This window comes from Prionailurus viverrinus, chromosome C2, assembly GCF_022837055.1.
Source record: "Prionailurus viverrinus isolate Anna chromosome C2, UM_Priviv_1.0, whole genome shotgun sequence".
NCBI classification, from domain to species: Eukaryota; Metazoa; Chordata; class Mammalia; order Carnivora; family Felidae; genus Prionailurus; species Prionailurus viverrinus.
The window spans coordinates 28,564,738-28,580,735 of record NC_062569.1 but is presented as its reverse complement, the minus strand read 5'-3'; the positions used below and the strand labels follow the sequence as shown (position 1 = coordinate 28,580,735).

General features: G+C 36.6%; 1 protein-coding gene across 2 annotated transcripts in view; it reads right to left on the bottom strand.

Annotated features, from left to right (window-relative positions):
- DNAJC13 (DnaJ heat shock protein family (Hsp40) member C13) overlaps positions 1 to 15,998 on the bottom strand; it is a 125,082-nt gene that overhangs the window by 70,972 nt on the left and 38,112 nt on the right. For both annotated transcript variants that reach the window (XM_047874648.1, XM_047874649.1), the window contains exons 6-16: positions 13,935 to 14,135; positions 11,449 to 11,655; positions 11,262 to 11,357; positions 10,800 to 10,891; positions 6,197 to 6,363; positions 6,013 to 6,092; positions 5,760 to 5,929; positions 4,807 to 4,906; positions 2,953 to 3,060; positions 1,933 to 2,088; positions 1,169 to 1,225 (exon numbers count right to left, since the gene is read on the bottom strand). In XM_047874648.1, the coding sequence (XP_047730604.1) occupies positions 1,169 to 1,225; positions 1,933 to 2,088; positions 2,953 to 3,060; positions 4,807 to 4,906; positions 5,760 to 5,929; positions 6,013 to 6,092; positions 6,197 to 6,363; positions 10,800 to 10,891; positions 11,262 to 11,357; positions 11,449 to 11,655; positions 13,935 to 14,135 (1,434 nt within the window). The remainder of the gene's footprint in view (positions 1 to 1,168; positions 1,226 to 1,932; positions 2,089 to 2,952; positions 3,061 to 4,806; positions 4,907 to 5,759; positions 5,930 to 6,012; positions 6,093 to 6,196; positions 6,364 to 10,799; positions 10,892 to 11,261; positions 11,358 to 11,448; positions 11,656 to 13,934; positions 14,136 to 15,998) is intronic.

Below are 15,998 nucleotides of genomic sequence, written 5' to 3'. Positions count from 1 at the left end.
TTCAAAAATCATATATTGCTTTACAATCAGAAAAAATAACTTAAGATACTTGCCAGGGTTTCAGTGTAAATAAAGAAGGTGTTCTTTACATAGATACCTCCAGCTCCAGTCACTGACTATGAAACGGAAATGTGTAGCTTATATTGAAGCCCTAAGTCGACATTTTGGTTATACATGGCCCTCAATAAGTATTTCTGAATGAATGGCAACATATTGGTGGATGAGGGTCAGGAACACACTTTTGTTTGGTCTCATGGTCTTAACCATCCTTGACTATTGTCAGCTCTGTGAGAGAAACTTACTTTGGAAACAACCCATTAACTAGAGGAAGAAAATCAGCCTTTATATACCCACTAAAAATGAAAACAATCTTTGATGTATAACACCTATATAGAATTTTTTAACATCTACTTAGTTATACTAATTATGTGCATTTTATTTAGCAACATGTTATATTTATGAGTTACAATCACTGAGAGTTTTTGATAAAAGGGGCACTCTTACATTTTATCCAAACCACTACTATGACGACAAAAAAGTAAGAATTCAAAGCCACTTATACTGATGTTATTGTAAACATCAGTATGCAAGTTGATATTCATAGCCATGATTTTGTTTACTAAAAAACACAGAAAGCTAAAGAAATTATCTTGGGGAAACAGTATCTTGTGTCTGTCCAATAACATATACTAATCTCTAGAGCTCACTTACAAATGCACTTTAGCCTGAGGAACTTATTTTTGTTACCATTCTTATTTAACACCACTCTGCTATGAACTAACTCCATTAACAGATTTCCATGTAAGCTCAGTACCTAAAGATTTCAGTAGCATCAATACCATCATCTCCCATGCCCCCCAAAAAAAGAGCAAGAGAGGAAGAATGCTAACTTTTAATTCTCTTAAACAAACACAACACAAATAATATAGGAACAAGAAAGATTTATTTGCCCTAAACCCACTTACCTCAGAACTTTCAAACTCTTAGTTTAATATTGAGGATTGTTTCTGTAGTTCAAAACTAACTTCTGAATAAAGATTTAAAATTACTTTTCTTACCCAGAAAAAGGGCATGTTTCCCATAACAGGCTGAAAGGTAATTTTGTCAGCTTCAATGAAAACAGCCAATCAACATTCAAGTAAGTTTCAAATTTCCAAGCTGTTCTCACCTCTATTATTGCCTTCATAACCAATCCAGCTCCCTTGATAATTGCCATGGAAGGATGCTTTAACATGGGGAGAAAAAAGAATCACAGAATGAAAGAATTTCATCCCAACATGGCTAGCTGTTGCTTTTAAGGAGGATATACAATTTTATTCAAGGTATAAGTCATAAAATTAGTAAAGGATACATCTGAAAGTCAGATCACAGTTTGGTTAAAAATTTTAGGTATCCTTACAACATAGCTTTAAAGAAAATCAAAGCATCAGCAGGAAATAGCTGGTACTTATTTGAATAATTATACTTATTTGAATAAATATCAAATGCAATGATACACACTGACATTATACAAATATGAAATAAAAATTTAAGTACGTAGAAACACATCACATATATGTAATACTGTAATATTATATGAAATAACAATGTTTTCAGCTATTTATGAACAGCTCTACTAAAACTCATCCTATTATTTGGTAATTTATAAAGAAAAGGGTACTCTGGGCCTATCATAGAAAAAAATGCACTTCTCACTCCTGAGATGGAGAAGATGGGCAACAGGGTCAAAACAGTGGTCAAAAGCCATTGATAGAGCTCTACATCAAACACCAAGAAATCTGTAGAATTTAAATATCCTTAATAGGGTAACATACTAGGCTGTGTTTGCTTATCAACATGATTACAGAAGCACACATCCATTATTTTAAAACCAAACTCTAAGTGGTTCTCTTACAGTAGCTGTTAGCTGATAAAGAAGATAAACTCTCTCACCTGAAAGAGTTTGAAGAGGGTTCTTCCATTGGATGCTACCATCTCTAAGAGCATATCAAACTGCTGTCCTTCTGTTGTCTCACTATATGGAGCACAGAGGGCAAAAGTAAGGAAGTCCAAGAGTGAACTAATAACTAGGGCACCAGTCCCATGATCCTGAAACAAGTAACATATTACCATGACTTACGGCAGAATTTCAAGCAAAACAGTAGTAACATGCTTCTGCTAGTCTATATGTTAAAAGTATTCCTCAACATGAGATTTAAAGTTTGACTAAGGAGTATTTGTTTTACTAATGCAATAAATCCACCGCTTACCATATTTCAAAAGGAAAATAATTAAAACTTGGTCAAATTTCAACAGAATAACCAAGACTCCTCAAACACGTATAATAAAGGTTAACATGTATAGAATTCATATAAAAAGTAATCTTTGACAAAACTTATAAAACTCTGAAAATTTGTTCCTTCGAAATGTTACAGACTGCCCATCTCCAAAACTGTTACCAGTGACTGAAGAGTAAGGATGTCACTAATTTTTAAGAGCAGCTTATTTCATAATGACATTATTAAAGAACAACAAAAAAACCCTGGAATATCACTGCAAAAATCTAAAGTCTTTCCAAGTTACTCTTTTAGGATGAATGGATGCAGTCCTAAAACAGAGTATTTTACTATTAGTGAGTAACCAAGCTGACCAAACTGTGTATGACGAACTGACCAAAGCTGGGAGCTCCAATTAAATAAAATCTGTCTAGGTCACCTGGGTGGCTGAATCAGTTAAGCGTACGACTCTTGATTTGGCTCAGGTCATGATCTCACGGTTCATGGGTTCAAGCCCCCTGCTTGGGATCCTCTCTCTCTCTCCCTCTCTGCCACTCCCATGCATGCACTCGCTCTCCCTCTCTCTCAAAATAAAAAAAATTAAAAAAAAAACAAAAAACTGTCCAAACTGCACTTCTGGAATACCTTTCAATAAGGTATGGTATTTCTCATTAAGACAAATTTAATTACAACTTACCACATGGGAATTAAATTTCTCCAGTAAGTTTTCCAGAAACTTCTTTGAAGAGAGAAGAGAAGCTTTGTTCAGCTGTTCTTGCCTTAAGTCATAGTCATCATGCATGGGCTATTGATTAAAAACAGTGATAATTCATGAGCAACCCCATATGCCAACATCACACGGAAGTCATTTATAGACAGTATTCATTAAATACTAAAAAAAATTAAAAACCATAGCCTTTAAGGTTGAAGGCAGAAAGGAAACTCGTGATAAGACAAACAGGCAAAAGTGATGATTTCCCCCAGGGTCTGATGAGGCTTTGCAGATAATGAATCCGAGTATCTGTAGCGAGTACTATATAAGGCACTCTCTCAAAAGTCCAGGTCTACTCCTTAAAGGCATATGACATCCATTTCTTCTCCCCCAATTTTATAATTTAAATTTGAAATGGTAAAACTTAGCATTTATTTACCTATATTTTTAAACAGCATTTAAAAGCAGGTACTAAATGAGCAGCAAATACTTCTTTGTCCCTTTGACTGGTGGAATAAAGGAGAATGGAAAACGGATTCTAACATGAGGGTTAGGAGTAAAGATCCAATCCTAACTTTGCTACTGACTACAGCTGACCTTACGCAAGGTTAATTGCTGTAACTCCAAGTTTCCCTTTCCTCAGCCATCAAGTAGGATTAATGGCACTCAGCTCACAGGACTACTATGAAGCTTAAATGAGATAATTCATGTAAGATACACAGCCAAAACCTAATATGTAATGAAGGCTCAAGGTGTTTCACACTATCACAGTTTATTTTCTAGGTATCCCACTAACTCTTTTAATGGAGTTATCCGGAGTAGTAAAGATAGTAAAATTCACTTTGGAGAATAAATGTAAGACTTTATGTAAGTGATTACTTAGGTTTATTCTATACCACTGAGCTTGCCTACAGCACTTTATATGAAACATAAAAGTCCCACTGCTATATACAACATTGAAGTTAATCAGGAACCTCAAGTTACACTGAACAATTCATTGCTTCTCCTCCCAAAGAAACCGTCACCAAGTTAGACCTTTGCGCTCAGCCTTCAAATGTGCATTCTTTAGCCCCAATCTACTCCATCTTATTTCTTACATATTTAGTCTGCCTCTAACCTTACCTCTAATACAGTCTCCACATACCATCAATCAGCTTTCAGAGGTCCAAACCTAATGTTATACTCCCCTGCTGAAAAACCTTTCAGGTTGTTCCTTACTAAAGAATATAAATCTAGCTTCTTTGATATAAAAGGCTTTTTGATAACTGTCTCTGCAATACATCTCTAACTTTAACTCCTAATCCCACACACTTCCATACATGCTTTATGACCCAGCCATTTCAATTATGTGCTTCATCCTAAACATGCCTTTGTATATGCTATCCCGTTTCTCAGGAAAGCCGCTCACAGAGGGAAAATACCTGTCTATCCTTTAAGATTGAGTTCAAGTATAACACCTTCCAGAAAGATTGGCCTAGAATCTTTTATGTTTTCCTCACCACAAAACCAAAACTGAGTGCTGCTTTTTAGGGATCAGGTAACCTCTACTACTTTAGACTATACATAGAAGCTTACCTTACTAGACTGTTAGCCATTTCAAGAAAGGAAGGAATTCTATTTCTAGTAGATAGCACAGTGCCAGTTTATATGCTAAAAAAAAAAAAAAAAAACCACACACACACACAAAACCCACAAAAAAAATCACATTTATTTGAATAAATAAAGGGCTATGAGAACAATCTAGGAAATCTAGGTTTGTGGAAATTTAAACCATCAATCAACTTAAGAAAAACCAGTAAAATGACATTAAGTAGATGGATTTTAAAAAATACTACTTACACACATGAGGGCACAGAGCATATCAACAGCTGCATGGATTACTCCATTGTTGCTCCTCTTGAGTGCTTTTACTACCTTCACTCCTAGACGTTCCCGAAACCTTGTGGAACAACAACAACAAAAAACTCCCAAGCATATAATAGCAATATCAGAGCATTATTTTATCATTAAAATGTGACATAATAAGTCTTTGTAAGTTTCTATTGCATTCAGCAAGTACATATTTTGAGAGAGAAAGAGAGAGAGTGGGGAAGGGGCAGGGAGAGTATCCCAAGCAGGCTCTGTGATGTTAGCACAGAGCCTGATGCAGGGATTGATCCCACTAACCATGAAATCATGACCTGAGCCAAGCTCAAGAGTCAGATGCTCAACCAACTGAGCCACCCAGGCACCCCAGCAAGTATATATTTATTTTTTTAAGTTTATTTATTTATTTTGAGAGAGAGTGTGAGCGGGGGAGGGGCAGAGAGAGCGGGAGAGAGAGAATCTCAAGTAGGCTCTGCACTGTCAGCACATAGTCCGATGCAGGGCTTAAACTCACAAACCACCAGATCAAGGCCTGAGCCTAAATCAAGAGTTGGATGCTTAACCAGCTAAACCACCCAGGTGCCCTAAGTACTTATTTTAAATTCCACTTCCAGAACACATCCACTCCCGTAAGTTTTGTTCTTTGCAGGGGGAAGATTTTTTGTTTTAACTAATTAAAACTAAAATGGATTTCACTTCCTGTTCAAATTCACTAAAATAAGAGTCAGTAATATTACAGGTATGTATGAGGACAATATCCACCCCCTTTAGTACCACTCCCCTTTCCTTTTTAATTTCTCATGATTAAAAACTCCCCTATCATCATATGAAAAAGTTTCAGGTTTAGACAGATATAAAGACACAAACGTGATCATTTGCTATTTTGACTTGTCCGTATACTCTATAAGAAGTTCAAAGCAACTTACTTTGGAAGCTGAGTGAAGGCCAGAAAACCAGCTTTGGAAGCTACAAGCCTCCTCACAGCCTGGAACTGACTCTCAAGTTCTGCATTTGAAGCAACAACATCTCCCTCTTGAGACAATAATGCTGTTATGGCATTATTGATCAGTTTTTCTTTGTTTTCTGAGAAGAGACCCTAGGTAAAGGAAGAATGTTTCAAAAAAGTTTCCATACCAAAAGTTAGGGACTATGAACAAATTAAAATACAATTCATCTTACATCCTGTGTTACTGCATGCAGAACTCCACTATATGAAATATTAGCGTTGAACCTGAATACAGCATCTGCAAAGTTGCCATCTGTAAGATGAAAAGGTTCAAAAAGATTTAGAGGTTTGCATTCTTAACTTTTAAATTATTAAGCAGATGGATGGAAATGCAATTACACTTAAATCAATACTTACTTGGAGGTGTGGCCAAAAATCTGAGATGAAGGCTCTCTACTTCCTCATCGACAGGCATGCTGAGTAACCCCCATCGCTGACCTTTATGAGTTGGTGTCATTTTTACACAAACATCTCTGTTACCAGAGGCTCTTACTCCATCCAACAAACTTGCTAATAAGGAATCTCTAAGCAAGGTAAAAAATAAAAAGATTTTAGGACTGATAATTAAGGGGAATTTTGACTCAGAACACAGCATAGGCCCTTCAGCAGGTAACCTGTTCAGGGAGGGCACTCAAGTAGAAGAAGAAGCACGAAAGAAACGGGGCTTTACGAAAGAGCCTAGAGTGCCAGTGCTAGCTCTGCACTTTGAGGTCACATACCTTGTACAAGTTACTAAAGCGCTGTAAATGTAACATTTTTGTTCTGTTTTAAGATTTTTAAAAACAGTTTCACTGAGATACAACTTACAAATCAAAAATTCACCCAATTAAAATGTACAGTTTAAGAATTCTTAGTAAAGGGCACCTGGGTGGCTCAGTCGTTAAGCACCTGACTTTGGCTCAGGTCATGATCTCACAGTTCATGAGTTCAAGACCCACATCAGGTGAGCTCAAGCCCATTCTAAGTGAGTAAAGCCCCACTTTGGGTAAAACAGGAGTCCTGCTTTGAGTAAAACACAAGCCACACTTCTCTCTCTCTCTCTGTCCCTTGTGGGATTCTCTTTCTCTGCCCCTTGCTCACTTGTGCCCTTTCTCTCAAAATAAATAAATAAATAAAATCTTAGCAAGTTTTTTCAATTGTGCAACTATCCATCTGTGGCATACTTCCATCACCCCAAAAAGTTTTCATGTACCCATCTGCAAAAGACTCCTCAGCATCAGGCAACTCCTTATTTTCTATCTCTGTAGTTTTGACTTTTCAAATAACTTCATCAAGAGAATGAAAAGGAAAGCCACAGGCTGGGAAAAAATATTTATAAAAGCCCTATCTGATAAAGGTCCATTATCCAAAATATACAAAGACCTCTTAAAAGTCAACAATAAGACCAAGAACTCAATTAAAAAATGATCCAAAGTCCTTAACAGACACGTACCCCACCAAAAACAATACACAGATGGCAAATAAACATATGAAAAGATACTCAACACATATTTCATCAGGGAAATGCAAACTCAAACAGCGAGATACCACCAGGCACTTACTAGAATGGCCAAAACTGAACACTGACAATACCAAATGCTGGTGAGGATACGGAGCAACAGGAACTCTCATTCACTGCTGATTGGAATATAAAATTCACAGCCACTTTTGAAAGACAGTTTGGCAGTTTCTTACAAAACTCAACATCCTCTTACCCTATGATGCAGTGATCATACTCCTTAGTATTTACACAAAGGATGAAAACTTACGTCCACACAAAACCAGCACTCGGATTTTTACAACAGCTTTAATGGAAGCAACAAGAGGTCCTTCAGTAAGCAAATGGATAAATAAACCATGGCATGTCCAGACAATGGATTATTAAGTGTTAAAAAGAAATGAGCTATCCAGGAATGAAAAGACATGGAGAAAATGAAAGAAGCCAATCTGAAAAGGCTACATACTGCACAATTCCAACTATGACACTATGGAAAAAGCAAAACTTCGGAGACAGTAATACGATGAGTGGCTGTCAAGGTTTAGGAGGGAGGGAGAGATGAAATTAGTGGAGCATTAGGATTAGGATTTCCTCATCCAAAGTATTTTTACTGCTAGAGAGGATCTGTGGACATTTTTAGGGTGGTGAAAAGTCTGTATGATACTATAACAGTAGATAAATGTCATTATACATTTGTTCCAATTATACAATTGTAGGTTAGTCAATTTTAACGTATGTATCTTTCTGGTAGGGGATGCTGGTAATGGGGGAGGCTCTGCCAGGAAGTATATGAGAAATCTCTGTACCTTCTGCTCAATTTTGCTATAAACCTCAAAGTGCTCTAAAAAATAGTCTCTTAAAAATGCAAATAAACAGAATAATATGTAGTCTTATGTGTCTTGCTTATTTTACATAAATTTTCAAGGTTCAGTCCTTTCTATTGATGAATAGTTTTTCACCATGTGGATACTCAACATGTTTGCCTATTCATTCACCAGGTAATATATATATCAATTGTTTCTAGTCTTAGCTGTTAGGAGTAATGTTATTGTAAACATTCACATACAAGTTTTTATGCAGGCATATGTTTTCATTTCTCTTGAGGTAGACACCTAAGAATAGAATCATTGGGTCATATGATAACTTTATGTTTAAGAAATTGCCAAACTATTTTTCAAAAGTTTATGACTTTATGTTCTCCCACCAGCAATGTAGGAGAATCCACATGCTTGCCAACAATCGGCATTGCCAGTTTTTTCGATATTACCCATTTTACTGTATATGTAGTGGTTTTACTTTTCCTTAATGAATCACGGTCTTTTTATGTGTTTATTTACCATTCACATATTTTCCCTGGTGAGATGTCTATCTGAATATTTTGCCTACTTATTTTTTGGGTTTTTAATTTTTTTACTATTGAGTTAAAAGAGTTCTTTATATATTCTAAAAGCAAGTCTTTTACTACCTATATGTGTTTTCCAAATATATTCTTGCTGTCTGTGGCTTGTCTTGTCCTTTTCTTAATGGGGTCAAAGTTTTAAATTTTAACAAAGTCTAATTAATCAGACTTTCATGAATTATGTATTTGGAACTATATCTAAAAACCTTTTCCTAGAGCACCTGGATGGTTCAGTTGGTTAAGCGTCAGACTCTTGGTTTCAGCTCAGGTCATGATCTCATGATTCGTAAGACTGAGACCTGTATTGGGCTCTGTGCTGACAGCATGGAGCCTGGTTGGGATTTTCTCTCTCATCTCTCTGTGCCCCTCCCCCATTTGCATGCACTTGCACTTACGCCCTCTCACTCTCAAAATAAACATTTAGAAAGAACAGAAAGAAAGAAACCTTGTCCTAATCCAAAGTCACAAAGAAACTGTTTTACTTTTTGCATATAAACTTGATTGGGAATAATGGCATCTTCTTCCTAGGGATCAAGATCAAACAATGTATGTACATAAAGCACATGACAAACTAACTGTTGAGATCCCTCCCGTGATTAGAACATGTGCAGTTTCCCCCCCCCCCCAGAAGTTCTCTTCCTTGAATTCAGGACAGGAAAAAATACCACCTTTTTGCTTAAAATGTCATTTTTGTTGAACTTAGATCAAAAGCTTTCCAAGGTAAGAAAGAGTTACTGGTCATACTACAGGAAGTGACAGGACTTCAATAAGGCTGCATTCTGAACAGTGGCAAAATGTGCCAGAACCATTTCAACTATGCTTTAAAAACAGATTCGGTCTCAATCTTTTTAAACAGCACAGAAGAACTGCCTGGAATGTAAAAGCTGCCAATACCATGACAATGGCTTAGTATATGAAGAGAGTTCTAGTCATTCACAGGATAGCATTCAAGTTCTTTACCTCACAGGAGTTGATGAGCTATAGCATCTCACAGGTTTTCATATCAACAGCCAAGTCACAGTGATATAAAATTAATCAGGCTCATTCCACTGGAAAATTAGTAACCAGACTAATGAAACTAACTTATAAAAACCTAACTTAAAAGTATATCTAAAGTAACTTGCTGCTGTTATTCAAACAAGTTAACAATGAAAAGTGAAAGGTGCTATTTTAAAATGATTTAAAAGCATAAGTTACAGAAACACACCTTATTTTCATCATTTCATTTAAAATCAAATCACCATTTTTATTTTTTAGAAATTTGAAAACGGGATCTTTATTTTTTTAACATTTATTCATTTTTGAGAGATGAAGAGAGACAGAGAATGAGTGGGGGAGGGGCAGAGAGAGAGGGAGATAGAGAATCTGAAACAGGCTCCAGGCTCTAAGCTGTCAGCACAGAGCCCAACGTGGGGCTTGAACTCACGAACCATGAGATCATGACCTGAGCCAAAGTCAGACACTTAACCGACTGAGCCACCCAGGCACCCCAGTGAATAGTCATTTTATTTTTTATTTTTATTATTTTTTTTTCAATATATGAAATTGTCAAATTGGTTTCCATACAACACCCAGTGCTCATCCCAAAAGGTGCCCTCCTCAATACCCATCACCCACCCTCCCCTTCCTCCCACCCCCCATCAACCCTCAGTTTGTTCTCAGTTTTTAACAGTCTCTTATGCTTTGGCTTTCTCCCACTCTGACCTTTTTTTTTTTTTTTTCCTTCCCCTCCCCCATGGGTTTCTGTTAAGTTTCTCAGGCTCCACATAAGAGTGAAACCATATGGTATCCGTCTTTCTCTGTATGGCTTATTTCACTTAGCATCACACTCTCCAGTTCCATCCACGTTGCTACAAAGGGCCATATTTCATTCTTTCTCATTGCCACATAGTACTCCATTGTGTATATAAACCACAATTTCTTTATCGTGAATGGTCATTTTAAATCTGCACCAAAATAATGCTGCCTTTCCTAAGTTATAGGATTTTAAAGATCTAGATCATAACTTTGTTTTTCCTTTGATGGAACATTGTGCCTTGCACATACCAGGATATTAAAAGCTGGATGAATTAAAAAAAAAATACCTCTCTGTTGAAGAATATTTCCGTATTTGCCCTTTTATAAATTCAATGGTAAAAAGTTGTGGATTTTCTGAATCACAAACCAATGCAAATACCTAGTGAAAACAAAAAACAAGTTCAACAAATGGTATTTAGTTTTATGACATTTCCTTAGAACTACAGACTACCCTTTTAGCTTACAAAAGTCAGTATTTAAAAATTGTTTACAGGACCAGAATTTAAGAGCTGCTTAAAAGTCTCAAATTGTCATACCATTACTGAATAAAAAGTTTCATTTGTTGTACACTTGGAAAACAAATTTTGTAACAGTCACTGTTCTAAGTACAATAAATATAATAATGTGAAGAATTAAATAGATTCTCCTTATTTTCCATTTGTTGGGACATGAAAAATTACTAAAATAGAATATTATCCTATATCATCAACAGGAATAAACCTCATTAAAGCTAATAATGTCAAACTTACTTCTCCTAAAGGCTTCAAAGTTGCAATATTGTATGTCGCTGGATCACGTTCTACTAAACATGTTTCTGTAAGCGCTAGAACTCGTTTTACAGGCTCCTTCAAACAAAATTTAAACATATTAAAAAGTTATTAAAAAAATACGTCAAAATAAGATGAACAAATTATCATTTTTAATATAGAGTCTTACCGAATGTCTAGGTGATATTTTTTGGACTATAAACTCTGCTAACGATGTGATGGATTCATCAGTGCTGTATTTTCCAAAGCGAAGATTCAAATACTGCTCAAATTCTAAAGGTTCTTTTCTGATGCGCAATGAAATACCTATGTAGTTGCCAGCATGATCTATTGCACTTTTGATAATTTCTTCTCTTTGCTCTGAAGCAAATAAATGCTGCACAGATTTTAAAATTTGAAAAGTCAGGATTGAAACAACTAAAATGTGACCATTTTGAATCAATTCACAAGAAAGAGACTGAAGTAGCAATTCTAAAGAAAAAAAAAAGATAGTGGATCTTATCAAAGGTAAATAAGCAGTGTGTTATATTTGAACCACTAAATTAAAATCCCAAAGTCTGGGATATAGAACCTTGCAAATAACTAACTGAATGGAAATTATTTCATAACTTCTCAGGGTCTGGTTCCCATCATCATGTGGAAAACAGAATGCTGGGGCTTCCCAAAGTGGTCCCAGGGACCCCAGCCAAGTCCAGTAGGGGTAGTGGGTACTACGTGGGTAGGATTCCCAGTTTCAACGAAAGTAGCTCTGATTTAATGTTTTTATATAGTGGGCTTTCTTGCAAGATCACCTTGAGGAATGTTTATGTTTACAAGTCATTGGCTGATGGATATTACAAATCAACCTCCAAGAGTGTACTTTACAAAGGTAAGGATAAGGTACTGCTATCTGCATTTGAGTCCTGGAAGCCAAAAATGCTAAATGGGCTGCAAAGGACAGGGCAGGAGAGTGCCATGCAATAATAAGAACTGTCCTGTCCATATGCCAATACCTCCCCTGCTGGCTGAGTAACACTGATTGAGATCACGTTTTAAAACCTGATTTTAGGGGCACCTGGTTGGCTCAGTCGGTTGAGTGGGCAACTCTTGATCTCAGGGTTGTGAGTTCAAGTCCCACACTGGGTGCAGAGATTACTTAAAATAAACAAACAAATAAAATCTTAAAACCTGATTTTATTCCCAGCTGCTTATAACAGTTGCTATATACGCAGAAGGTACCAGATAAAGGTTTGCTAAATGAATCTGTCATGGTATCATATTTGCAGTGAATTGACTCATTTTAGCTAGCATCTTTTAAAAGGCACAGTATGCTTAGAAAATGGATGATTAAAATTAAAACTACTTGATGCCATGAAAGCAATAAAAACTGTTGGTAACTGAGGAGTATCAGATAATTCTCATCCTTAATGTTTACCTCAGGCACTGTAAGGCTTAGTTGAATTACTGTGATATAGTTGTCCCATTAAGGTCTGCAAGGCTACACTCCTGTAATTAGGTATGGTTTCCACCAAGGGGTTAATCATTACAAATTTCCACTGCCCATGGAAGAGATAAGATAAGCCTTTGGATGGCACTTCAACAACAGGCTTTAGGCTGCTCTAGGGTAGGGAAGGAACCTAATTTTCTCTCTGGGCCTAGATCTTTTGGGTCTAGACTCAAAGGTAACAAAATGTCTAGATATGTGTTCCTAGAGGAGGGACACCAGAATTGTACCCATCACCCAGGCAAAGGTGAAATCCAAGAGGGAAAAAGGCCTCTAACTCCATATTTTGTAAATCAAATAGTTCAGCACCCCTCCCCCATCATCATTCCCTTCTGCTACCCTATCCTCTTGTGTTATCGAAAAGTTCCAGGCTTGCCCTGGCTCTACTACCAAGAGAAGGATAATTTATCCATAGAACACTAAATCATAAAGTAGCGGTTCCCAGGCCACTAAGATATCTACAGAAATTAAAATTCTCAAGAGAAAGGAAACTTGAGAGTAAGCTCAACTGAGCCTTTCCTTGTGGAAACTCTCCAGTGCTCATCTTGAAGAGGTGAGATTTCATTAAGGAAGGCAAAATGTTTCTTATAAAAAAAGATGGTCATCATTTAAAGTTCAGCTTCTATTACCAATTAACAAATGGTCTGAGCATCTTAAGTGGCTTTTGCTATACCTCACAATTCACATATAATTCAGAATTTCAAGATAAAAACATGCAATGAACTCCAAATTTGAAGTTTCAATGAATACTCAGACTTCAGATTACAAACAGCTGGGGAAAGGAGGAAAGACTATAAAAATAAAAGATCTTAAATTACTTTTTCAAAGAAAGCTTAGAATCTTTCAGTTAAGACACTGATATAATGAAAATAACAACTGTAACCCCCATTTACTGAATACTAAGACACATATTATGCTAAGCATTTCACATAAATTATCTCATAGAACCCTAAAACAAAAACCTATGACATACATACTACTCTTGTCACTTTAGAGAGCTCCACGTTGAGATTCAAGCTCAGGTCTCTTTGATAACAAAGCACGTACTCTTTAATACCATACTTCCTTCCACAAGACACATGTGAAATGTGAAATAGAAGTGTAAAAAAAACCCCGCTTTCCTTCAAATGGTTATGTCTCTTTTTAAATGACTTTTTAAAAATACTACTTACCAATCTACTAAATCCTCCATAAAGTATACAAAATCCCCCTTGATAATCGGAGAGATCTACAAAGCCTTCAATATTTCTATAGTCATAGGAACAGAGGACTTTGTTGGTTGCAGGATTAATTTGGTCAAAGCCTCCAGGAGTGACTTCTAAAACAACAGGTTTTCTTGTATCACTCCAGTGGTGCTTATAGCAGTTATACCTCTAGAGAGACAAACAGTATTACTTTTAGGTTCATATTTAAGCTTACCATTAAATAAAATCACATTTAATCTATCAGTCACTGCTAAAACAACCAGAAATCCAAATATTATATTTACAGCTACTATCCAATCGGTTTTGTTTATTGAGAGTGAGAGCCAGTGTGTGAGCAGGAGTGGGGGCGGGGGCGGGAGAGAATGAATGAATATATCTTAAGTAGGCTCCACACTCAGCTCAGAGCCCTACTTGGGGCTTGATCCATGAACTGTTAGATCATGACCTGAGGCGAAAAGAAGAGTCGGACACTCAACCGACTCAGACACCCAGGCGCCCCTACTAGTCAAATTGTTAAACATATTAATTTTAACTATTTGGAGGTTTGTATTTAAGTAAGAATGTTCACTCAAACTGAAGAAACTATGTCCTTTTTTTAAATTAACAAAAGTTCGGGTTACAATATTTTGTGAAACAATTTTAAGTCAGTCTTATGCAAATCTATTTTTTAAAAAAAGGAAATCCTAAAAGAATACTCTGAAATTTTTGCCGGGGAAAAAAGATTTCAACTTTTGTTGATGGCTTCTTTTAATCCAACTTACATATGGAAAAAAGCTAAGTCACATTTTGGGGAAGTTACAGTATTCAATGTAAACAACCTGAGCTGGTTCAGTACACTAATACAGATTTTCTTCCTATACACACAAAAAATGCTGAAGCCTCAGTCTGACCTTACAGTTTTCTAATCACACCAAAGGTATAAATCTGATCACATTAGTAAGTAAAATTCCATTTAGATAATGACATTCCTTTATAAAGTACCTACTATCAGAATGATTAGAGGGGTGCCTGGATGGGTCCGGAAGTTAAGTGTTCGACTCCTGATTTCAGCTCAAGCCATCTCAAGGTTTGAGAGATCAAGCCCTGAATTCCACTCTGCACTGACAGCAGGGATCCTGCTTAGGATTCTCTCCAACCCCCTCTCTCTCTCTGCCCCTCCCCCACTAGCATGCGCATGTACTCTCTCTCTAAATAAACATTTTTTAAAAAAATTTAAAAAGTGATTAGAATGGTTAACATCCATTTACTACCCAGTTTTATTCTTAAAAAGAAAAAGGGCTTCAGTGAGGCTGCTAACCAAAATGATATGATACAAGAGAAAATAATTCAAAATAAAGACAAAATGAGGCAAGAGAAAATAAAAATAATCAAGTGTCAGATGTGAAATGAATCTCCCCTCACCCACCCACTTCTCTACCCAACAATATAAAGAGGAACACAGTCAGTTACATGACTCTGAAGGTAAAAGTAAATTGGATGCTCAAGAATACAACTATTTCTCGGGTGCCTGGGTGGCTTAGTCAGCTAAGCATCTGACTTCGGCTCAGGTCACGGTCTCTCAGGTCATGAGTTCGAGCCCCGTGTCAGGCTCTGTGCTGACAGCTCGGAGCCTGGAACCTGCTTCAGATTCTGTCTCCCTACCTGCCCCTCCCCCACTCACACTCTGTCTCTCAAAAACAAATAAACATTAAAAAAAATTTTAAAAGAAAATAGTACAACTATTTCTAATACTGAACTGAGAGAAATTCTCTTGTAGGTGTTTAGAAAAGCGACAAGGGCATTAATAAACACCTCTACAACACCCCAACACTGAACCTAGCAATGAGCCTCAGTTTGGCTCAGGATCATATGACATCAAGTCCCCTTAGCACTACTACTGATCGATGACATAATGCACATTATAGTTCCATAAAAGGAATTCTGCAGAACAAAGGGCCTGCATTAACCCAAGAATATGCTTAGAACCTTGACTCTGAACTAAAGGATGGAGCAGTGCCACTCCTCTCCAGAAGGGAATCCACGAAAATGGTG